This window comes from Xenopus laevis, chromosome 3L (assembly GCF_017654675.1).
Source record: "Xenopus laevis strain J_2021 chromosome 3L, Xenopus_laevis_v10.1, whole genome shotgun sequence".
Classification (NCBI taxonomy): domain Eukaryota; kingdom Metazoa; phylum Chordata; class Amphibia; order Anura; family Pipidae; genus Xenopus; species Xenopus laevis.
The window spans coordinates 78,562,973-78,589,050 of record NC_054375.1 but is presented as its reverse complement, the minus strand read 5'-3'; the positions used below and the strand labels follow the sequence as shown (position 1 = coordinate 78,589,050).

General features: G+C 37.3%; 1 protein-coding gene across 1 annotated transcript; it reads right to left on the bottom strand.

Moving 5' to 3' along the window:
- Nucleotides 1–2,354: 2,354 nt before the first annotated feature.
- Nucleotides 2,355–25,861, bottom strand: LOC121401505 (interleukin-17 receptor E-like). Its single transcript, XM_041586432.1, has 9 exons — nucleotides 25,517–25,861; nucleotides 23,953–23,997; nucleotides 22,985–23,042; nucleotides 22,159–22,301; nucleotides 20,963–21,028; nucleotides 17,642–17,699; nucleotides 16,860–16,973; nucleotides 3,859–3,930; nucleotides 2,355–2,876 (listed from the first exon to the last, which is right to left on the bottom strand). Exons 1-9 carry the CDS (start codon nucleotides 25,577–25,579, stop codon nucleotides 2,821–2,823), a joined length of 675 nt encoding a protein of 224 aa, XP_041442366.1. The 5' UTR covers nucleotides 25,580–25,861; the 3' UTR covers nucleotides 2,355–2,820.
- Between the last annotated feature and the right edge of the window lie 217 nt (nucleotides 25,862–26,078).

Below are 26,078 nucleotides of genomic sequence, written 5' to 3'. Positions count from 1 at the left end.
TGTATTTATGTACACACTAAAAGCTGTACCTGCTGTAGCATGAACTTTGTGGGATTACTCACATAAGGGGTTATTTATTAAAGGTCGAGTTGATTTGTATTCGAGTTTTCAAGGGTAGTTTTCAAAACTTTCCTGGTTAAGTTTTTTGAAATGTATTATACCCCAAAGATAGAAATAGCTCAAATGCAATAATACTCCAGCTAAAACCTGTTGAGGTCATGTAGAATTCAATGGCAGAGGTCCCTTGAACCATTTGAAGATGTTTGTAGCCTTCATGATGTTTTTTTCGGTGGGTTTCACTCAAAAACTCAATTGATACGAGCAATTCGAGTATTTCACACTGACTACACTGATTCCAGTTTTTTACATTCGAGGTTTTCATAAATTAGAAAACATTCGAGTTGTGAGTTCATTCGAGGTATAAAAAACCTCACCTACCTCTAAAACTCGACCTTTGATAAATAACCCCCATAGTCTTTTTGGAAACAAGGGTTTGTGCTTTCAAAGAGGTTCTATATATATTGTTTAGTGTAAAGAGGTTTCCATTCACATGTATGCAGTGAACTGATAAGCATCTAATACAGGTATGGGATCACATAGCTCAAATTACAAGAACAACATCTCCCATTGAGACCATTTTAAGCAAATATTTCAACTGTGTAATAATAAAACAGTATTTTGTACTTGATCCTTATTAGGCTGCATAAATCTGTATTAGGTTTATGTCATGTTAAAATAATTTTTAGTAGACTTAGGGTAGGAGATCCCAATTACAGAATAAACAGAAAAAAAACTTGCAGAGAAAACCCCAGGCACCAAGCATTCCAGATAATAGATCCCATACGTATGTCATGTTTAATGCTTTTGCAACACAATGTTTAATAATGTATGTGCTTCCTAATTGTTATTAATATATGCATTGCACTAAGTTTCTGTACCTTGTGCAGGTTTAACTTGTACCATGGAACTCAGCCCCTGACCAGTATTTGCTGACTGATTGGTATTAGTTGGGGCACATTTGGGGAAAATCTGCTGGAATGTTTTAACCTTATATTAAGAACTAAATGACAAACCTTATGCAGGCTTTTAATAACTCATCTATACTATATTTTATTAAAGGCATGCAGCATACATATTCTGGGAACAGCAATATTTTAAATGGAACAGTAAGGATTCATTCAATGTGCAAAAAAATAGATTTTAAGTATAGCCTGTGTTAATAAATATACAGTACCTTTGTTCAGTTGACGCCATAATAAATACAGCTTGCTCAAAATATAAGGCATTCACACTTAAATAATGTTAGTATAAATATATATATAAATACAAATGTATATACAAATAGGTCTTTTAAAATGAGTTTAAATAACTGGACCAGTACATAACTGGATACAAAACAAAAAACAATTCTTTGCAATTGAATGTAGCAGAGGTGATATGCCTTTGCTGCTACCTATAAAAATACAAGTGGATACCTGTTTTGTGTTTTTAGCAGGTGTTTCACAAATTATATTGGTAGTTTCCTGTAGTTATCATAAGCCATAGAAATGTATTATCTTCTGGCCTTTGGAAAATCCCCAGGTAATTACTGTATATTCTATAAATATGATAGCAGAAATGGGAATTCCTGGCTATGAAGGAGGATTATCTAAAAAGTACAGAGCATAAGCAAAGAAAAGGTTTGTTGTTGGCACTACAAAGCTCATGTATGTATACTCATGTTAACCGGTTCTACCAAATTTGTTTTACAGAATGTCAAGATAATACTGTTCTGAACTTCTAACCTCTGCCTAGATGGAATTTAGCTCCCCTAAAGGTTTTGGCAGCACAATTGATAGTAAAAATATTTTTGTGCGTGTGAATTCTTACTAAGGGATTCAGTTATGAAATATCAAAGTGGAGAATCCTCAAGGATTCCCAACAGACATTTTCCAGATTTATCAAAGTTTTCCTCATTGTAAGAAAGAGTCTGTGAGAGTTTGTAACAAATGTTACATTCAAGACTTTGCAAGGGCTGCACCCCTCCTCTGGAACTCTCTCCCACGGTCTGTCCGACTTTCTTCCAACCTTTCTGCTTTCAAGAAATCTCTTAAAACACATTTCTTTTGAGAAGCCTACCCTCACTCTGCTTAACTACCAAACGCAACACCACATACAGTACCACATTTCTCACCCACTTAATTCGATCTTGCCCACTCCCACACCTTGTGTATTACTCCCTTCCCTTTAGAGTGTATGCCTATGCATATGGCCTTCCTCATCTTTTGTACCGGTATTGACTGTGATGTATGTAACTCCATATGTTCTATGTATATAATTCATGTGATGTAGTTGTATAATCACATTTACTTTACAGTGCTACGCAATATGTTGGCGCTATATAAATACATGTTAATAATAATAATAATAAAATGTATCAAACCTGATATCCTGATACCTGTGTAAATTCCTCATAATGTGTTTGTTTCCTTTAAGCCATTTATGTCATTCTAATTTATTAGATGGCAGTGCTCAGTGTAGCTCAATAGCATTGCTGAGCACTATTACTATTGATGCTACTGCTTATCTTTCTTTCTTTTCCTTTCCTTTACCAGATGCCAGACAAGTATTGCTGAGGGAAGATGTTGAACTTGCACTGCTATAGAGAAAGCCCTAAAAAAAATCACTATACATATCAGTCATAATCAGAAATGTTTCATTTAAATAATACTGAAGATTATATTTCTAGTCGTTACAGACAGAAAAAATTGCCTTTACTTGTAATATTAGACTTTACAAAATATGTTCCGTGTCACGATAAAAAAAAACGTTCCAACAATTTCACTTGTCTTCCGGCTGGGCAAACCTTATGAATACTCTTTGTTCCATTGAAGAAGCTAGGGGAGAAAGAAAAGATTACAATAACAATATATTTTATAGGACAGTATACCTCAATGTTATAATATAATGAGCAAATCATTTCTAATTTTACTCTCTTGGGTTTGATATATAGAAAATGGGGTGTAATATACCACTGCAGGTTACAAACTGTTGAAGGCTAGCACTTGTATGACCAACATACTGTAATCAGTCAGTAGTTGGAGTTGTAGCTCAACAGATGTGCACTGAATTCTCTCTGGTCATACAACCTTTAAAATGCTTTTGAACTAGAAATCCAAGCATAGTTATAGCTGTTAAGTAAACCAGGCCAGGCGACATCAGGGGGAGGGCCGGGTGATGTCGGGGGTGGGCCGTGTGACATAGGGGGCACACTGGGTGACGTCGGGTGTGTGGGCAAGACAGATGATGTGGGGGCAGGACTGATGCTTGCATGTCACTTCAATGTCCTAATTTGGAAATTCGGGCAGGCACTTTTCACCCAGGCAGTCCTTCCAAAAACTAGCCTGTCCAAGTGAAATCCGGACAGGCGGCAATCCTAACTCACAGCAATTCAGAAATTAATCAAATGCCCTTTACAAATAAAGGAAAATAAATGACTGCATATAAAGAAGTCACAAGTGGGGATAGTCTAAACGCAATGTGTTCCATTTCTTAGTATGCATTTCTTCAGCCTATTATTTGTCCATAATGAACATACATTTTTCATTTCTACCTTCCCTAACATGGATAGTTTCCCAATAACTTAGCATGTTTAGCTGTAAACTAGTTAATCGTCTCTTTTCCAGTTCTTAAGGCCTTGTTCCATTCTTATATGCTATCCAAAATGTTCTCAAAATCATATCTACCATTTTCTTTTTCTCAGTACCACCATGCATTTTCTTTCTACTTTCCTACCAAAGCCACTATGAATTCATAAATTTTTCTACTTTACAGTACAGTTACAGTATATACTAGAAGATCTTGTTTGGTAATACTTACCCCCACCAGAAGATATATGTTTTACTTTAATTTTAAAATAACCTCTCTCTTGAAGCTTCTTTTTGTAGCTCACTAAAAAAAAAAACAGAGGTTAAATCAAATGGTTGCATTTTGGATCAAAAACATTACAAACATTTAATGTTTTTTTAGAACAATTATGACATGTGAGTTGTCAGAAATAGAATTGTTTTATCTATTAATAAATAATAACTTATGTAGAGAACCAGAGATCCTCCTTTAGAGTAGTCATTGAATGGTATGGTATTGTACTTTGTCTCAATATAGTTACCTAATTTTACTAGTTTATCTTTGCTAAGTGGCTGGAAAGTGATATTCATTAGAGTTACACTCCCAGTAAATTTAAACTGAACAGAAAGTTGTATCACTATCACACTGAGCAGTGTATAATGTATATGTCCTACTAAGTTACTGGGAGTGTAACTCCTAATGAATATCACTTTCCAGCCACTTAGCAAAGATAAACTAGTACAACTTGAACATGAACAACCTATAGTAATCTGTATATAAGTGAGCCCCTCTATAATTATTCTGTGTGTGTATCACTTGCCATAAAGTCTCTTGCGTACTGGCCCAGCCTCCCCACTAACTCTGCCAGTTCTGCTCCTTAATTAAGCTGGCCATAGACGCAAAGATCCAGTCATACGAATCCTCGATTCGTGCGATTTTCGGACCGCGTGGAGAGTCACAACATTTTTCGACCCACGGAAATCGGTCGTTTGGTCGATCGAACAGGTTAAAAGATTCTATCGGCTGCCGACATAACTTTCGGATGATTGCTGTCAGGGGCAGAACATCGGCTGATCTGTTCTTTTCTACTTTATTTGATCGGAATGGTTAGTGGCAGGTGGGAGATGGCACTGAATTGAGGATTCTTTGCATCTATGGCCAGCTTTAGGCTAACAATTCTCTAAATAGAAACACTTACAAACCATAAAATATTGGCTGACCAGCCATCTATGTAAACTCTCCCATATATTGGGCTTTTTGCCTTTTATTAGTTCCAGCTTGGATACCACTAGAGATGTCGCGAACTGTTCGCCGGCGAACTTGTTCGCGCGAACATCGGGTGTTCGCGCTCGCCGGAAGTTCGCGAACGTCGCGCGACGTTCGCCATTTTGGGTTCGCCATTGTTGGCGCTTTTTTTTGCCCTCTCACCCCAGACCAGCAGGTACATGGCAGCCAATCAGGAAGCTCTCCCCTGGACCACTCCCCTTCCCTATAAAAACCGAAGCCCTGCAGCGTTTTTTCACTCTGCCTGTGTGTGCTGAAGAGATAGTGTAGGGAGAGAGCTGCTGCCTGTTAGTGATTTCAGGGACAGTTGAAAGTTTGCTGGCTAGTAATCGTTTTGATACTGCTCTGTTATTGGAGGGACAGAAGTCTGCAGGGGTTTGAGGGACATTTTAGCTTAGGTAGCTTTGCTGGCTAGTAATCTACCTTCTACTGCAGTGCTCTGTATGTAGCTGCAGTGGGCAGCTGTCCTGCTTCTGATCTCATCTGCTGACTGCTGCAATAACAGTAGTCCTTGTAAGGACTGCTTTTATTTATTTTTTTGTTGTTTTACTACTACTACTACTACTACTATAAGAGCCCAGTGCTATTAGTCTAGCAGTGTTGGGGAGTGGGACTGGTGTGCTAATCTGCTGCTCCTAGTAGTTCAGCAGCACCAACTTTAATTTTTTTTTTTTAATATTCATTTTTTTTTATTTTACTACCGCTGTAGTAGTGTATAAGTTGACCTTTTAGGCATTATTTGCCCTGTAGGCATTATTTGCACAGTGTTTTCTTCAACCCGCCATCTAGCTGTGTGACCTTGTTCACATTCTGTCTAAATATCCATAATATTACCGTCTCCAGAAAAAACACCGGAGTGACTTTTTTCAAGCAGCCATAATATATTTTACGTAATCCGTATCCACCGCTGTAGTAGTGTATACGTTGACCTTGTAGGCATTGTTTGCCCAGTTTTTTTGGCCGCAGCCACTGAAGCACAGAGGCCAGAAAAAATATGCCATATAAATGCTGAAAATAGTCATTTTTTGCCATACGTTGACTCAACGTATATGGCAAAAAATGACTATTTTCAGCATTTATATGGCATATTTTTTCTGGCAACTGTGCTTCAGTGGCTGCGACCAAAAAAACTGGGCAAACAATGCCTACAAGGTCAACGTATGGCAAAAAATGACTATTTTCAGCATTTATATGGCATATTTTTTCTGGCAACTGTGCTTCAGTGGCTGCAACCAAAAAAACTGGGCAAACAATGTCTACAAGGTCAACGTATGGCGAAAAATGACTATTTTCAGCATTTATATGGCATATTTTTTCTGGCAACTGTGCTTCAGTGGCTGCAACCAAAAAAACTGGGCAAACAATGTCTACAAGGTCAACGTATGGTGAAAAATGACTATTTTCAGCATTTATATGGCATATTTTTTCTGGCAACTGTGCTTCAGTGGCTGCGTCCAAAAAAACTGGGCAAACAATGCCTACAAGGTCAACGTATGGCAGTTGTTTAAAGAGAACAGTAGATTACTAGCCAGCAAAGCTACCTAAGCTAAAATGTCCCTCAAATCCCTGCAGACTTCTGTCCCTCCAATACAGAGCAGTATCAAGCAGATTACTAGCCAGCAAACTTACTATCATCTGTCCCTGAAATCACTAACAGCTCTCCCCCTACACTATCTCTTCCAAGCACACACAGGCAGATTTTTCAGATACATTTTTGCCCTTGATCCCCCTCTGGCATGCCACTGTCCAGGTCGTTGCACCCTTTAAACAACTTTAAAATCATTTTTCTGGCCAGAAATTTTTTTTTTAGATGTTAAAGTTCGCCTTCCCATTGAAGTCTATGGGGTTCGCGAACCGTTCGCGAACCGCTCGCGTTTTTGCGCAAGTTCGCGAATATGTTCGCGAACTTTTTTTCCGACGTTCGCTACATCCCTAGATACCACATAAGTGACTGTTTGCTACTGCTCAAATGTTTTTTACATTGATCTTACATGTTATTGTGTTATGTACAGTGAAGTCCATTCTCTCTTCTAAAACATTTTTAAAAAAATTCTGCAGGCGTCCATGTTATTGGTAGTTTTGTAAGAAAAATATTTCTGGTTTGATTCTCATATTGATTGCACAGATACTGATTGTTATGTGGAGAAAGGGTAATGGGATGCACCATAAGCAACATATACAGGAAGGGAACAGGAGACTACTATATCTTTTTCATATGGCGATGGTTACCCACGAACAACAGCCAAAACACTAATCCATTCCCTTATCTTATCCCATTTAGACTATTGCAATCTCCTCCTTACTGGTCTTCCTGAGTCCCATCTCTCCCCTCCAATAAATCTTAAACGCTGCTACTAGGATCCTTCTGCTCTCTCCTAAAAGCTCAACCCCAACTAAAATCCTTAGCATGGCTGCCTGTTAAGCAAAGGATATCATATAAAACCCTTCTGCTAACATTCAAAGCCCTTCACTTTTCTGTTCCTCATTACATTTCTTCTCTTATCTCACTATACGTTCCTGGTCATCTTCTCCGCTCTTCTCAGAGCCACCTTCTCTTCACACTATCCAGATCCACTGCCATCTCTCGTCTCAAACCCTTCTATCTTGCTGCTCCTTACCTCTGGAATTCCATCCCTGAATTCTTCCGTAAGGAATCCTCTCTCTTAATCTTTTCAAGAAAAAACTAAGAGTTTACCTTTTGGACCACTAGAACATTAGACTAGTCCTGTCCCTACTTACAATGCCTTACCTTGTGCACTTTTTTATCGCCAATTTGTGCCTGTATGTTAGCCTCCCATCCACTTAGACTGTAAGCCCTACAGGGCAGGGACCTCCTTCCCACGATGTCTATTACCACATAGCACTTAAGCTCTTTGTCCTATGATTCTGTATATATTTATTATGTGATTTGTCTCCCCCATGTATACTTTTATATATATTGTACTTTTATGCACTGTACATCGCTATGGCTCCTTAACAGAGCTTTACAAATAAAGTTATACATACATACATACATACATACACACATACATACATACGGAGCTTCATTTCAGTTGTAGAAGGTAAGATTGAAACTGTAATCTTAATTTTATGGTACCTATGTATGTATGAGCTCAACTATCTATTCTGATAATCATATTTACTATGGACAAACATGTATGCTTTTATGTACACCTTGTATTTAAATAATTGGATTTAATAATTAATGACACCTCAGTTTCTACACTTTATTTCAGCTATTAAACCATAATATTAGCTCTGACAGAAACACAGAAAAGGTTTTCAGTCTGTGTTCTGTACTTGTGTGTTTTGTGTGACTATAATTATCTTATCAACAACAGAAGCAGGTTTCAGAAGGAAACTACCTAGTTCAACATGTGGGAAATTCCCTAGCAATGCCCTGTGGCAGAGTCATACCGACAGTATGCAAAGCACTAGACTGGGATTTTCAGTGACTGTAAATGCAGGTGTGTGTGAAACACCTCCAGTAGTACGCAATGACTTTGCCTAAATAATTCAAACTAGGTTTCCTACATTTCTTAAAATATATTTGATGCCACAACCTTTCGGTTAAGATTACATTGTTTTTCCTGACTGGCTGCTGAATAAAAAGTGTATATTGCCAAAGGGTAATGTAATATTGCAATTATGTAATATTTGCGCTTAGTCTGATATAAAATTATCATTCATTTGCCTATTTACACTGATAAAGCATTTTTATCACTTCACATTGGGAGACATGAGAGACACACACAATCACATAAAATATGCAGTGTATACATACTGTATATGTATATATGCACATGTGTTAAAGAACTGTAGGTACTGAGCAAAACTAACAGATTTATATCCTAATAAATGACCTATAAAAGAATCTATGGGGCATATTTATTATGCTGTTTAAAAAACAGCAGGATTATACATCACACATCACCAGGCTTTGCCGTGTAAAAAACAGCATACAATTTTAATGTATTTTTTCTTAGATTGCAGGAAGGTATGTAAAATTACGGTGGCAAATCAGGCGTTTGCATGGCGTAAAAATTACACACACCTTGATAAATTCGCCATTTTCTTTACATAACTTTTTGAAGCATTTTTTTCAGCGAATTTCGTTTACACAGCATAATGGTCTAAATTCCATCTTTTACCTTTCCACCATTTTGTGATGGTCTATTTGATCACATGACAAGAAATAATGCAGGTTCCAACTGTAACAGGAAGAAGTGCAGAAATGACACATAGCTCTCTCCACTAATGTCACATGGCATATATATAGGGTGGACTTTAATTCTTAAATGACAGTGTTAGAAACATATTTTATTCATGAAAAGTCTTATTTATATGAAACAATTGTGATTTGTTTAATGTGATATATGTTTAAAGAGACCTGCAATGTTTAGCAGTTAAGTAACTGCAATGAGCCAGTTGTGCAGAAATTGGGAGCTGTACATGCTGAATAGTATATAACTTATCTTTATTTGTCTGGCTGTTTTATATTCTCTGCCCTACTGGTTCTGAACCCCTGAAACATGGTAACGTTCCTTCACATCTGCTTTACAAATCTAATTTTTAACACCCTCCACTCAGACAACACTGATGAAAATTGCCAACAATATCCTGTGCAAAAGAATATTTCTCCATCCTTATTCTTCTAAACTTTCTGCAGCAGTGGCATAACTACAGACCCAGTGGTTGCAGGGGGCCCAGGAGTGGAGAGGGCCCAGCAAGGCCTTCCTTCCTTAATGAGCAAATTCAATATATTTTGGTAGAATAGGTCAAATTACCAGTGTTGGGGCCCAGAAACATCTAGTTACCCCACTGCTCTGTGTTATGTAATATATTAGATCAGTGCTTTCCAACTTCTATGGTACTGAGGGACCAAATTCTTCTGGCCTACATGGTGGAGGGCCAATAATGGAAGCCAGTGTTGACCACTCCCTGTTTTTAAGCCACACCTACTTTAAACCATACACATGTTACCACAAGAACTTTTAACCATATCCACATTAATGGTGGTAACATACCAAAAAACCAAATGGTTGGTGCTCACTGCAGGGATATCACTCATCACTCATATGTGAAACAAGTTTATTAAGTAATATTAAGACATACCCTTAAATCCATATGCCTCATCCTCACACGTGGATAGCACAGCTACCCCCGGCACATGATTAAACACCTTGAGGACCCCTTAACAAGTATTTCCAAGTGCTAACAAATCCCCACCAGGTTCACCTCCCCTAGGCAGACCACGGAACACACAGACAGAGTATGACACAAACAGAGAGCATAGGGCGGGCGGTGTATAGCACACAGGGTTGGACTGGGCCTGTGGGACACTGGGAAAAAATCCGGTGAGCCACCGGCCCAGACCCACTCCCTCGATCAGCTGCTCCATAATAAACAGCTCTTGCAGTGCGGCGTGCTGGCGTACACACATGCTCGCAACACGTCTTTCACGCATACTCGTGGTAGTGTTCACACGGCAGGAGTTTAGAGCTTGAGAGGGAGCCATCGATGACTGCCAGAATCCAAGGGCCATCCCACCAACGATTTACATTCTAGCCGGCGGGAAGGCAGTTAGGGGAGATTAGTCGCCCCAAGAAGAATCGATTTGTCGCTGGGCGACTAATCTCCCTAAATAGCAGTGCGTGTCTCTGTTTTTAGGGGTGTGAACAATAGAGGTGTCACAGGTGTGAACAATCCAGAGGGGTTACAGACATGAAAAATACAGGAGTTTACAGTCTGAATTTGAGGTGTAAACACTGCAGGGGCCAGTTAAGATCAGTACTGCCACAGTTTAAATTTACACAAGGTAAACAGTCACAGCAGGCAGACTTTCATGTGCGGGCTATACAAGGGGGGGGGGGAACGGGATGGATACAGCCAGTGGGCCGCCGGTTTGGACAGGTCTGTATTAGATCATTCTTTGTCTTTCAGTTCTCAATTCAGTGAGTTCTAACACACATTCAGTGGGTTCTTCTTCCAACCCAATGCACCTGGCTGTTGGGGACCACAAGGTCTTTTTTTTGTTCACTCTTGCCATTACCATATCTCAGCTACATTACTTCAGCTACCTCTGTCCTTCCACTTTACTTTTACCAACTACAGTAAATAATGAATGCCCCATTTCCAAAAAAGTTGTGACACCATGTGAACTGTAAATAGAAAGAGAATGGAATGATCTGCAAATCATTTAAACCCTATATATGATTGCAAATTGTACAAAGACAACATATCTAATGTTGAAACTGAGAAATGTTATCGTTTTCTGAAAATATATGCTCATTTTGAATTGAGTGCCAGCAACATGTTTCAAAGAAGTTGGAACAGGGGCAACAAAAGACTGGAAAAGTTGTGTAATGCTAAAAAGAGTAAATCCCAGAGAGGCTGGATCTCTCAGATGTAAAGATGGGGTGGAGTACCCCCACTCTGTGACACACACGGGCAGGGGCGATCTGCCAATATGGCGAGCTGAGCCGCTCGCCTCAGGCGGCAGCGCCAGAGAGGATTCCAGGGGCGGCAAAAAGCTCCTGCACCATTAAGAGCCGAATTTCCATTTTTAAACCTGTACTATTCCGAGAGAGAGAAATTGCGCTCTCTGCAATAGTGTTCCTGCCTCCCGTCCCAACAGGTAAGCCGGTGAGGGGGGCGGCATTGCGGGAGCCGCCTCAGGTGGCTTCTTAGTAAGAATCGGCGCTGGACACGGGCAAATATTGCAACAATTTAATACTGTTATATATAATTTTCTGAATTCTGCAGATGTGTCTTTCCTATATTTAATTATTGTACTGTTAAAAAATTACCCTATTTTTAACCCTACAGAAAGAGCTGATGTTTTTTCAGTGAAGAGGAAATTGAAAAATTAAATTAGCTTGTGAGACGCACGCACTTCATTCCAACATTACAAGGTCACAGGTTATTGTGACTAGTGCAGAGCCTGAAAAGCAAAAGATGCAAAGTAGTTGTAAAAAGATCTTTTTACCTTCGACATGCCTACCTCTCACTTCTTTTTATTGTTTCCAAATTCCTCAGGCCTCAGCTCTTAAAAGAGTAAAATGGTGAATTTAAAAATGGGTTAAAGGTAAAATGCACTTTCCTTGTTTTAATGTATATGTCATCATATGCAAAGCTGTTTGCTGAAAGTTAACTATACATACAGCCTAAGGCTAAACAATGTTTAAACTGTAAACATTTTGAGTATTTACAAAAACCCAGTCTATTCTTGTTGGGCCGTGCTTATGCAAAATTCAAAATCCAGGTACTTTTTAAAGGTGTTTAATGGATTGTGTTTAACTGGCCATCTATTGTTAGTAAAAAGCCCCAAATTAGACTGGGTATCTTATTCTTTAATGAAATCCAATGTTTAATAAACTGTATAAAAGAGTCTCCCATCGTCAAAGTTTTAAAACATCTAAAAATATGTTAGTTTAAGAAGTGCTTTTACATTGAATTTGGGAAAAAAATCGTTGCTCAATAAAAATTCGTACAATTTACAATACTATTTTTTAAGTCTATATTTTTCAAATGTGGACAGGTATGCTATCATCAACTTGTATTAAATGTGTTGGATCAACTTGTATTAAGTGCTATTTTCAATAACCCTGTGTTTTCTCACTTGCTGATGTTTCTAATGTATCAGCCAGTATGACTGACTTTGCAGTATTACTGGCTTTGCAGCTCTCACTATAAATATTAAGATGGATATTAATATTAAGATATTACCATATTCTTTGCCCTTCTGTGTGCTGTATGGACCAACTGGTACATAAAGCATTAGAGAGTTAATAAGATATATATATATAATAATATAATATATATAGTCCCCTTATATATTTATACATAGTTATCATGTCACCCCTTAAGCACCTCTTCTCCAGTGTAACCATTCCCAACTTGGCCAGTCTTTCCTCATAACTGAGACTTCCCATACCCTTTAACAGCTTAGTTTACCTTCTTTGGACTCTTTCTAATTCAATAATATCCCTTTGAGCACTGGAGACAAAAGCGGCATGGTTTATTCTATTTAGGGCCTTACCAGCACTCTGTAATGCTATTAATGACTTCCATATTTTTACAACCCAAGTGCATAACCTTACATTTATCAACATTGAATCTCATCTGCCACTTAGCCACCCCGATTGCCAATTTGTCAAGCTCCTGCTGCAAGGATGCCACATCTTGGATGGAATCAATTGGGCTACATATTTTTATCTAATCTGCAAATACTGATACATTACTTAAAATACCCTCCAAAAGTCTTTAATGAACAAGTTAAATAAAAATGGATCCAATACTGAACTATGCGAGACCCCACTATGAAAGGCTTTGGCAAAATCCAAATAGATCTACTGAAATCCCACTGTCCAACTTATTACTAACCTCATCATTAGAGCAATCAAATTTGTCTGACATGACCTATCCTTATAAAGCTGTGCTGATTACTGCTCATAATGCCATTCTCCAGAACATAATTTTGAATATGATGTATTTGAATAAAATGCCCAAGTCAAACTTACTGTCCTATATATGTCTGCCTGAGATCAAATCCCTTTTTAAATATAGGAATTACATGAACTTTCCTCCAATCCATGGGTACCATACCAGATGAAAGTGAATTAGGAGCATGAGAGCATATGTGCACAGGGCAATTTTTTTCATTGGGTCCCATTCGCTCATTGGCAGGGTCCTCCAACCAGATAGCAGGCTAATAACTGAGACTCATAGGCGGGTTTTCAATAAGGCTTGGGGAGACTAAGCCTCCCCAAACCTACCTGGCACCCTAATAAAATTTAAAAAAAACTTGCTCCCTTACTGACATGTGCTGCACTGCTCTTTTAAAAGGACTGGAAAGCTTACTGCAGTCCTTCCCGGTTCTGCTGCAACCAGCTGTGTTTTGATTGGATCATTCCCCTTGTGACTCCTCCAATCAGAGCACAGCTCTCTTGTCAGACAGTAAAATGTACCAATTAGGGCTACAGATGTAGGTGGGGCTGGGGAGATCTTATTGAAGGTACTGTAGAAATGATGTGTATGCTGTAACCTTTGCCATAGCACCCCACTAGCTCATTTGCTGCAGATTTCATCCCACTCTCGCAGGTTCTAAGGTACTATACTGTTTACCTTCTAAAAGCTGCCTCACTTGCTGGATTTAACATTTTGTCACCTAGCATCATTAATATTCCTATCACCCTTGCAGTAGTAGTTAACTCTTTTCCTCTGAAAAACAAGTTTTGCTTTTTGGGGGGGTTTTGTTTTTGCACTTGAATTTCTTTTTCTTGTTTTTGTCATTGTTTTGTTAATTTTTGGTTAGTTAAGGCAGAGTTCTCATGAAACTGCATGGATGGGGTATAACCCTATGTTTCAGTGTAGTGTGACAGTGTGTGTGTGTGTGGGGGGGTCTGAATGTCAGGCATCAGTACCCAGCGCCGATTCTGACTAAGGAGCCGCCTGAGGCGGCTCCTGCAATGCCGCCCCCCCCCCTCACCAGCTTACGTGTCGGGAGGGGAGGCAGACACGCTATTGCGGAGAGCGCAATTGCGCTCTCTCGCAATAGTACAGCCCAATTTCCGGTTCAAAAACCGGAAATTTGGCTCTTAAAGGTGCAGGAGCGGCTTTTTGCCGCCCCTGGAATCCTTTCAGGCGCTGCCGCCTGAGGCGAGCGGCTCAGCTCGCTTCATTGGCGGCGCGCCCCTGTCAGTACCCACTGTATATAATATGTCTGGATACCTACCTACTGCTTTTCACTGTATGCATCTCACTGCATATAAATGTATGGGGTGTCACTGTCCATTGTATCTCACTGCATATAATGTTCCTGGGGTGTCACTGTCCACTGCATCTCACTGCATATAAATGTATGGGGTGTCACTGTCCATTGTATCTCGCTGCATATAATGTTCCTGGGGTGTCACTGTCCACTGCTTCTCACTGCATATAAATTTATGAGGTGTCACTGTTCATTGCATCTCACTGCATATAATGTATGGGGTGTCACTGTCCATTGCATCTCACTGCATATAATGTATGGGGTGTCACTGTCCATTGCATCTCACTGCATATAATGTATGGGGTGTCACTGTCCATTGCATCTCACTGCATATAATGTATGGGGTGTCACTGTCCATTGCATCTCACTGCATATAATGTTCCTGGGGTGTCACTGTCCACTGCACCTCACTGCATATAATGTATGGGGTGTCACTGTCCATTGCATCTCACTGCATATAATATACCTGGGGTGTCACTGTCCACTGCATCTCACTACATATAATGTATGGGGTGTCACTGTCCACTGCATCTCACTGCATATTATGTACCTGGGGTGTTAGTACCCACTATTTTCCTGTCTGTAAAACAAAAATACATTTAAGCTAACTTACCTAGGACACAATGCTTTAAACTTCCAACATACCATACAAACAAACCATATTTCAGTCTACAGCACATTTTCAATTTTAAAAAAGTGAATAATAAAGCTCCCACTTAACACTCCACAAAACGATGTCCCCTTTATTAGAATTAAGGGGAATAACTGTGAACATGGACAGATGGATAACCCCTCTTATGTGACCTCAGTTGGAATCTCATGGAAGTGCACGTGTTAGTACTTTTACATCCTGAGCATTTTAGAAAAGCACTACCACCTGCACTTCTGCACAGTTTTCCTGAAAGTTAGTAGACACTGCTAGAAGTGGTTGGGGGGGGGCAATCATTTTTACGCCAGCAGATCAATGTCTGAGATTAGCTTTAAGTCCCTCTTTAGCCTCCCCAAACAAAAAATTCACCCTCCACCTATGCTGAGACTCCATATGTACTGAAGGTTTTGTGTGACTTCTACATAGAACTTGAAGAACTTAAAGAACATAGAAGCTATTGATATAGACTGAAAGATTTATGATTTATTTGACAGTATTTGTGGGGGTAGAGACCAACCTCTGTGTTTTTTAGTGTAGAGGGATTAAAGGCAAGAGAATGCCTGTTGAAAAATTCAAGAGGTAGAAAATGCAATGATTACCTAACTCATCCATGCTACATGAATATGGAACAAATAGATTTGTTCAAATCAAGTCAGTAGTTTTATGATAATGACAATATAGTTTGCTGTAGAATATGTCAGAAATAAGCTTCAGAACAGATACAGCAGAGATATACAAAATATGGAAGATAGAATAGATATGATACATGCAATAATAATTATGAGAGAAATTACTAATGAATTTGCTGAATTCAGCTAAATCACTTGCTAAAACAATAAAATAGTATGCTTCTGTTTGCTGGAGGGTAAACGTAATACAATCCCCAAGGTTACCAATACTTGGCAAGTTATTATTACTTATTTTCTTACAGGATATTTAAAGGGGCTCTGTTCCCAAAAAAATGAATTTATTTCTATACACTGTTGCAATGTCCACAGATATTCTGTTTTTGTCAGTTTCTAAGATATTTGCTTGTTTATGCTTCACAAATCAAGCTTTTGGCTCAACTGAGAGTCAACAACTCTAGGGTTAACTGAATGCAAAAAAACAACTAGGGGCCTATTTATGCTGCTTTGTAAAAAGTTGACTGGAATTAGATTTCAACAGCAGAGATCTAATTGGTTGCTATGAGCAACATTGCCAGTAATGTTTCACTCCACTTTTTTAACAGCATGATAAATAGACCCCTAGACAGTTAGGGTCTCTCACGTGTTGACATTCAGAATGAGCTGTTGAGCTGAAGGCCTAGTATTTACAACTGTTTAAAATTGCTGATAGTTCGAAAACCACTAATAATTTAAAATTAATCTAAATTGCACAAATGCTCAGAAAAGCTCCCTGAATAATTTACATCAATTCATATTTTGACTTTAGATCCTGATATATGACTGTTAGACACAATAAAGGCAAAGTGCAGAGTCAGTAGAAACTGCACAAAGACTGTTAACAAAAACCCTACAGAATTCCATTCATTCATTGATGCTATACCTGACAGTAAGATGCATCCAACAAAGCCGAACATTGCAACCAATATCAACAGAACTGACGGTAGTAGGAATGTCTCCAAGAAGCTAGCTTCACCATTTGACTGTTCTTGTGACCCTGCAAAAAAAGAAAATTAAAATAATTAGTATTGTGATACTGTATATAGGATGTATACAATTTATTTTAACTATTTCTTTTTAAACCAATTTGCAATGCACATTGCAAACTTATGTTGCTACTGCCTTATGTATCTGTCAACCTTTTGCAGGAGCCAAATGTGAAATCCTTACAACATTAACCTTTAGAATGAGTTTTATTTGGTAACTGACATATGATCACTTATTCAAACACTGTGGTACTACAATTACGCAGAGTTTAAAGAAAGCAGAAAAAGCAGAACTAAATATTTCCTGGTTTGAACATACTGTACAGTTTGTTTCTTGACTACAGTACCAGAATGAGAAAACACCACGGTGTCCTTGCTATTGTTAGGGAATCATATGGAGGAAGTAACTCTTTGACTAAACAACAAAATGTTCTTTAAAATAAAGCTCAGATTTGAATAATTTTTTCAAGGCATTTACTGCAGGATATTTTCAACAGCTTTGAGAAGATAAAATGAGGTTGGCAGGTTAATAATTCATAAATGCTAGAATTTTTTAAAGACATACAGAAATACAAAATAATAATAAATGCCCCTAATGTTGATTTCCAGTTTTTAGTTTTTGGTTTTTTTTAATTTTACTCATGTCGTCTACATTTGGAATTGAAGTTTCTTTACTTACTGCATGGGATATTGCAGATATTTACTGGAACTGAATACTTTACATCTGACCTTGAGGCCTTAAATAAAACAAAATTTATAATTACATTTGTTTTAGATAATATATTATAATATATATTAAGTGCTAGTTTGATGTGCAGCTCTATACATTCAAACAATACATTGAAAAAAGATGAGGAACCAGAAATTACTTTATTATACAGATACATTAAAGGAATAGTTCAGTGTGAAAATAAAAACTGTGTAAATAGATAGGCTGTGCAAAATAAAAAATGTTTCTAATATAGTTAGTTAGCCAAAAATGTAATGTATAAAGGCTGGAGTGACTGGGTGTCTAACATAATAGCCACAACACTACTTCCTGCTTTTCAGATCTCTAAATCTGAGTTAGTCAGCGACTTGAAGGGGGGCCACATGGTACATTTCTGTTCAGTGAGTTTGTAATTGATCCTCAGCATTCAGCTCAGATTCAAAAGCAACAGATATGACCCATGTGGCCCCCCTTAAAGTCTCTGATTGGTTACTGCCTGGTAACCAGGGTAACCAGTCAGTGTAAACCAAGAGAGCTGAAAAGCAGGAAGTAGTGTTCTGACTGGTATTTAGTCACTCCAGCCTTTATACATTACATTTTTGCCTAACTAACTATATAAGAAACATTTTTTATTTTGCACAGCCTATCTATTTACCCAGTTTTTATTTTTACACTGAACGATTCCTTTAAGGGCAGCATACAAGTGTTGACACAAGAGGAATAAGGACCTGCCTTGTATGTAATCTAAGTGTGCTTAGAACTGTGGCAATATTTATTTGCGCAAGCCTTACATACTTTTACCAGCAACAACAGAGATCATTATTTTTTATTTTGGTGGCAAAGAAAGCATTAATTTCTTACTTGCCAGGCAGTTCATAAATATTATTCATCAAAGATATTACAGAGGGATGTAAAACATGTTCTTGGAAAATACATGCAGAGAGCTATTTTTCCTTTGTGTGTGCTTGCGTTTTGCACACCTGTTGCTCCTCATCCACCAGCAGTATAAAAGATTGTGCATGTCTGCAATCAGTCCCTTTTTGTCTGTAACAATAAACCAGTACCTTTTCCTTGATTACAACAAAGCTGCATAAATCCATATTGGTGGCAAAACAGCAGTACAGTATTGAGTTTTTTTTAATGTTTAAATGTGTTTTAAGCAGACTTAGATATAGTAATCCAAATTAAGGAAAGAACATCAAACAGTCCAAACCCCATACCTGTACACCATCTTCAAGCAGGTCTTTCAATGTGCTATGTGTAATTAAAATTCAAAATGTGAGCTTTAAAGATTGTAGAGACATGGTGGCAGCAAGTTTTGTATGAGTGTTGAGGGTGTTTGTTGGTGTTTGGGGTGCTTCTGTGTTAATCTGACCTGTATGCAAGGTGTGTGAGACACTGAGTTAGTGACCCCCATTCATTTCTACTTATCAATGGGTAAAAGTGAAAGTGCCTTTTTAAATCCCATAGAAATGAATGGATAGTGGCGGAATTTCACTGTAGTGGACTGTGGCAATCTCTAACTTTACTCTTCGATAAATATACTCCAAAGGCTTAGATGCAAAACATGTTGAAGAATATATTTCAAAATATAATCCTGCAGTATCCTTATGCAAGTCAGTGGAGCTTAACAGATACAGTTTTGTGCTGAGAAACAGTCTGAGCTTTGTAGAAAAACAGGTTTTGTTAAAGGCACAGAATGTGAGAAACACTGAAACTATCTACATTTAGAAAGCTCTAAACATCATTATATTACTATTCCTGCTATTAATGCTGTTCACATTGAATACAATGGTAAACTGAATCCAGCTACCGACATAATGACATTGGTACTAGGCCATACTATAATTAAGGATATAGAGGCTGGGGTTTATTAACAGGATATAGGAGTTAATAAACAGGAGTATACTGTATAATATGAGATGCGTACTCAAATTTGCACATTAAAATAGGGTCTGCAATGAGGTAACTTCGCAAAAGTATATAAAGATAAAAAAAAGTTTTTTAAATAAATCGTGTATTTACATTTATAGTTAAAGAAAATGTTATATATAATATGTTACTGTTATTATAGTCTACTAATAAGTATGCAGATATGCAGCATTGCAGCTCCTGTAAACTAAAGATAGATATCTTAAAAGCTTTATCTAAATAGAATATGAAATCAAAATGGTATCTGAAAGGTAATTTTGCCTGTGACATGGTATTATACATCAATTGGGAGTCCACATCTGATTTCCATCTAATTAAGCCCAAGGGACTCGCCCCAGTTCTCAGGCAATAACATACAAGAAATTCCTTTACCCAAAGATAACTGTCCCAAGGCTTTTTTCAGTAAAAAAATGTCATTTTATTTAAATTAGCATTAAAACTCAGATACAAACGAACCCCACCAGGCCCACCTTACGCGTTTCGCACCCTCCGGCGCTTAGTCATAGGTGCCTACAATCTGCCTGTGACATGGTCAGCCATGTTGTAGTTTTGGCCAATAACACCCAGATTTAATTACCTTGAGATTGTCTTCTCCATAAAATAGTGTAGTAATAAAATGAGGTAATTCAATACTCCCAGCTACCAGATCTTCATGAGCTAGACACAAGGTATGTTTAAGTAAATAAATGAAGTAAACTTTGAAATACTCTACATCTTGTCCTGTTAGGGTTCCCTAAACACAATGAAGCAGAATGTCAGGGAAATACCTGATACATCTGATCATGAATTTAATATGTTTGGTCTACAGAAGAGACTTGGCTAGGTATATCCCAAAGCAGTGACATAATAATTAAAATAAGGTCACTTTGTCACACTTTCTCATATTTCCTTTCTTAAACATAATTACAAAAATATCTGACTAGTACCCACTGTCTGTATTGTAGAATACTGCAAAATAACTTGTTGTACTATTACACTAGGGGGCTGATTTATTAATGGTTGAATTTGTTTTTTGTTTTTTTTGCTCTAATAGTCACAAACTCAAATAACAACTTTAAAATCAAATATTTATTACGCTAAAAAATTTGAAAAACTTCAGCATCTAAAACTTGCAAGATAATGTAGAAGTCAATGGGAGCTGTCCTAGACAAAATTTATACTTCATATTCGAGTTTTTTAAAAACATTTTGATCTTGTAACTTACCAATTCGAGCTATTCAAGTTTTTTTCCATGATTTTAGTCAATCGAGTTTTTTTATATTTGGATTTTGATTGATTTTTATTTTGATAAATGGGCCCCATGTGGCCAGCATTAATATGGTAAATGAAATGAACACAGTAAAAATGTAATATATTTACCTGAATGCAAAGATTAGGTCCACATATATCACTTGATACATTTATAGTTGCATAGTGGGAAGCCTCCTGTATAAAAATAAATTAATTACTATTTTTATTCTAGACTTTTGTTTAAATGCCATATCTGACATGGCCTGCTTTGAGGCACTGTACTGGTTCATTGGTTAGAAAGGTCATAATAAAACAACAGATTTGGATATCAGTGGTCTCATTGATTGGCAGGCCTGGATTTGTAGAGAGGCCACCAAGGCCCGGGCCGCAGACGGCAGGATTTTAGGGGGTGGCATGCTACCCAACCACACCGACAATGGGGATTCGCGGGAGATGCAACAGTTTTTTAAATTTCCTATGCGCGAATCCCCATTGCTTCGGTCCCGATGATGAAAATTTGCACGAATAAAAGGAAGGGGATGGGGGCAATGAAAGGCAGTGGGCCTAGGGGCACCTGATATGTAAAACTGCCCCTGATTTTTTTAGCAAAGGCATTTTGTCAGGCATTTTCAATCGTGAGCTAGAGGTAGAATTTTTCTGCCTGCATATCTGATGATTCAGCTCTTAACATTTGTAGTGAAAATTACTAAAGGTTGCAGGAAAGATTGTAATTGAGACATGTATGGCCACCTTAAGTGTGTGCATATGTGTGATAAAGCTTCACTTTTTCATATTGGATTAATTTGTAAATTAGTAATGGTCCTTCTTTACATTTGAAGAACTAAATTATACCAGGTTATGTATGCATTTCCTTAAATAATAATGCAGTGGACAGGTTGCTTTGTATTTAATTCGTCTTCAGCAAATTAAAGTAAATCAAGAAAAACTTCAAGTAAATGAAGGCTCCTTAGTTATGTTATATTCTAAAATGTTAGAATTACAATTAAGAGAGTCATTTAAAAACAATTAAGGGCAATGGTGTCATTGGGTTTCAGATATATAACTGCTGGTAAATTCTGCCATACAAGAGAAAGCTATTTCCCCTGTAATCAGGAGAATAGAGAAAAAAGGCTGCTGCATGCAGCTCATTGTCACGTCTTTGGGCGTCACAGATGTAAGTAAATGCTGTAATAAATTAATAGACATCAGAATCATTTTAACATTATTTACAGTAGGCCATCAAACTGGCATTGTCCTTAAGGTGTATATATATCATATATTAATTCTATTCGCTCTGGAAAGTGGTTTGAAAATTATCTACTAACCAATGGGATTGAAGCAAAGATATTAAGGCTGTCACATATAAGTTCTGTCCTGTTACACAAGTGCAGTGTAAAATTAGCATTGATCTTGGATGTGATTCTTATTTCTGACAAAGAATCTGTAGCTGTTATATTAACATTCCACCCTAAAGGGAAAAACAAAATCAGTTACACTGATTTTTTAAGCTGTTACAGTACATCTAACCCCATTAATATGCCAAAAAAATGCCTTATTTTATATATTGAACTTATCAAATCCATCTAAAGGTTCAGCCTCTCTATAGTAATGATCCAGGCCCTCAAATTTGTCACAGGAGCGCCCCATCTTGGATTTTGTTAGAAGTGTCTGTGACACTCACAATGCTCAGTGTGCTGTGAGCAGTTGTTGAGAAGCTACGTTTAGGGGTTGTTGTAAATCATCAAGCAAAAAATGGGGTTTGTGTGTCTGCTACAGGGAAAAATGTTAAATTATAAAGCAAATAACACAAAGAATCTGAATTAACTACTTTTATATTTCTAGAAATAAACAGTAAGTGACAGCAGCACCGAGCATGTGCAATGAATTAGGAGAAAAGATAGGGAGCTACTGAGGGTATCTTTTGAGGCACTTATCTGTAATGTTAAAGGGCTGTGGTTGCCTTGGGATGGTACAGAACCCCAAAACATAATGAGTATAATTTCCACCCTACTTCTTTGTTAAGATTAAGTTCTCCTTTAAGTTCACAAGTAGAAAACCCTATGTTTAAAATATAAGTAACAATCTGTATGATCTTTATATTATTATTTATTATATTATTAAAATAATTGATTATTTTACAATTGTTGTTACCTGGAAACTGTTCATGTGCAAAAGGACATCTAACCTGGGAGTCCATATTAGTGGTAAACTGAAAACAAAGAGTGCAGGGGAGCTGGTTACAACTAAGACAAAAAAACATGTTTTTCTTGTGGAAATAATCGGGTGACTATTGCAAAAGTGTCCACAGAGTTGAACCCTAAAAAGTAATGCCCACAGAGTTTCACAACAACTCTCAGTAAAAACTGTGTGGGAACCACCTACGTGATCTGACTCTTTGCACTGACACCTTAAGTGATCCAGAAACGCTTTCATTAAATAGAACTAACACTAATTACAATCTAACATTTTAACTTCGGTTAGATAAAATAAATTGCAGAAGGCATTAAAGAGTTGAACAAACAAGCAACACCTGTCTTTATACAAAAATCTATGAAATGAACTAAAAGATGAGTCTCTCCTTGACCTTTTATTTATTCTGCTAGAAAAAAAGTTAAGTCAATGTTTTGCTTACTCATAACAACAATGGTATGCCAATAAATGTGAAATTAAAATGTAAAACTGAATACTGAAGATGTTAGATTAAGGCTGCCTCTGCAAAATAACCTCTGCCCATATCCTTTATTGAATCTTGGTAGAAAGAATTTTCAAAGTAAACTATACTAATGATTATGAAATATTTTAGATTTAACTCTAAAATATAAATTCCATAAAACATAATTGCTAAACATTGGCTGTCATATTGCTTTCATTTTTTTATGTATGTGACAAGAGCTTATAAATCACATATCTTATTATGTAAATGATACCCCAAGGCAACTGACTTACATATTACATTTACATAACCATACAGGAAAAAAGTAATATATGTGGTAAAAAGAGCCTAGATTTAAACAATTGGCCCTGATCAACATAAACAGAAAGCATGCTTCCTGCTCAAGAATTTGTTGTTCTGCATAACATACAGCAGAAAAGGTCAACTATAGTCTTGTTGTTTTTACCTTTGCACAAAGTCTAGGATGAGGGTCGACTTGAGTATATAAAACCTGTATGGAAAGAGTTAGTTAACAGTAATTATGAATTTAGTTTGGCACCTATATTTGCAGTTTTATGAATAATTTGACATTTTGAACATGTAAATGATGCAGGTTCACATCTATAGGCTTTGTTACATCATAATGATTGCACACTTATTTAATTTCCTTGAAACCAAAAAAAACCCATATTGTCCATATTTACATACACAAAAATATTACTGTAATTACTGGACATGTTTGATTGGTGTCCTACATATTTTATCCAGCTTATTTCCACCCACTGTCACACATTTTTGCTGCTACCTATCGATTGAATTCCCTGTCTCATGCTATGCAAAGGTAAGGTCTTCCACTCCACATTGACATGGCTACTCCTAATTCTTGCAGTTAATGGCTATCCCCTCAAACAATCTTCACCCTAATCCTTTGGGTGTAAGCCTTTGCTGATATGGCCATACTTGTGTCACATATTTTGAGAATAAAGAATTTCTATGGATATCCATGTACTGATCTAAGATGTATATTCTTGCAAACTCCTCTTTTCTAGCATAAACAAACCCAGTTCTTCAATTCTTCCTAGCTTAACTAACCTACTAATAAGCTAATGTGCCAACAATACACATACTACACACATTGTTACAAAATGTCACATTATAACTCTTTGTACTGTTGATTTACCGTATATACTCGAGTATAAGCTGTCCCGAGTATAAGCCGAGGTACCTAATTTTACCTCCAAAAACTGGGAAAGCTTATTGACTCGAGTATAAGGGTGAGAAATGCAGCAGCTTCTAGTAAGTTTCAATCTCGTTTTTGGATGACTATTCTAAGCGCCGGCGAATATTCTTAGGCACCGGCGAATATTCTAAGGCGCCAGCGAATATTCTTAGGCGCTGGCTACTATTCTAAGGTGCCGACGAATATTCTTAGGCGCCGGCGAATATTCTTAGGCGCCGGCGACCATTTTTGCGCTTGACCCGAGTATAAGCCGAGGTAGAGTTTTTCAGCGTATTTTGGGGGCTGAAAAACTCGGCTTATACTCGAGTATATACGGTAAACCAATTTTTACTCTCACATATTCACCATAACCACATTTCTTACCTTATACATCTTGGCAGCTTAATGCCAAGTGGTATTGCCTTGTACAATTTACTGCAAATTATAAATCACCCCCTTATTGTTTATTAGTAACAAAACTTGTTCATTTAGTAACAAAAATCATAGATGCAGAATAAAGAACTGTTGGTGAAAAAATATTGAGAAAGTATTCAGTAAGAGAGGAATGTTTTTTATGGCATCAAAGGAGTTGCAGGAGTTGGACGTAAGTTACATGGCAGAATATGAAATATTAGTGTGAGCTACTATAAATCACGCAGAAGGTGAAATAAAATATTGGTGTACAAGTTTCAGAAGAGACATTTTTTATTACATCTCCAGGTAACTCATTCTAGTTGTTTGAAACCTTCTATCATCATATATTGCATATACATTAAGTGATTTAAGAGAAACCATGCAAATGACAGCTTACCTTATCGTTGATTGTGTTTAATGAATTTGAAAAGTTTACACATGTGTCATTCTGATCAGTCATCCAACAAAGACTGACAGTGGCATTAAGAGGACAGAGAGATTGCCATGCTAGCGTCTGAGTAACAAAGTTGTATGTAATGCTGTTCCAAATTGAATCGGCATCTATAAAGATACATATATAAAAGAATTCTTACTGTAACAGTTCAGTTGCTTCCAGAGCATGGTAGCAAGACAAGTAACATTAGTTAGAACTGATCATAGAGGAGTACTAATATTACAGATAGGTAAACTTGTTATTAGAATGTGAGATCATTTCAAATGTAATCATTTTAGTTTTTATAGATTTGATATTACAGGTATGGGACCTGTTATCCAGAATGCTCGGGACCTGGGGTTTTCCAGATAACGGATCTTTCCGTAATTTGGGTCTTCATGCCTTAAGTCTACTAGAAATTAATTTAAACATTAAATAAACCCAATAGGCTGGTTTTGCTTCCAATAAGCATAATTATATCTTATTTGGGATCAAGTACAAGCTACTGTTTTATTATTACAGAGAA

Excerpts from the sequence above, each read along its gene's own strand:
- LOC121401505 (XM_041586432.1), bottom strand. The coding sequence starts at position 25,579 with ATGACTGATCAGAATGACACATGTGTAAACTTTTCAAATTCATTAAAC. Across the intron at positions 22,302-22,984 it reads TGCACATGAACAGTTTCCAG|GGTGGAATGTTAATATAACA; the intron begins GTAACAACAATT and ends TTTTCCCTTTAG. Across the intron at positions 3,931-16,859 it reads TGGATGCATCTTACTGTCAG|TGAGCTACAAAAAGAAGCTT; the intron begins GTATAGCATCAA and ends TTTTTTTTTTAG.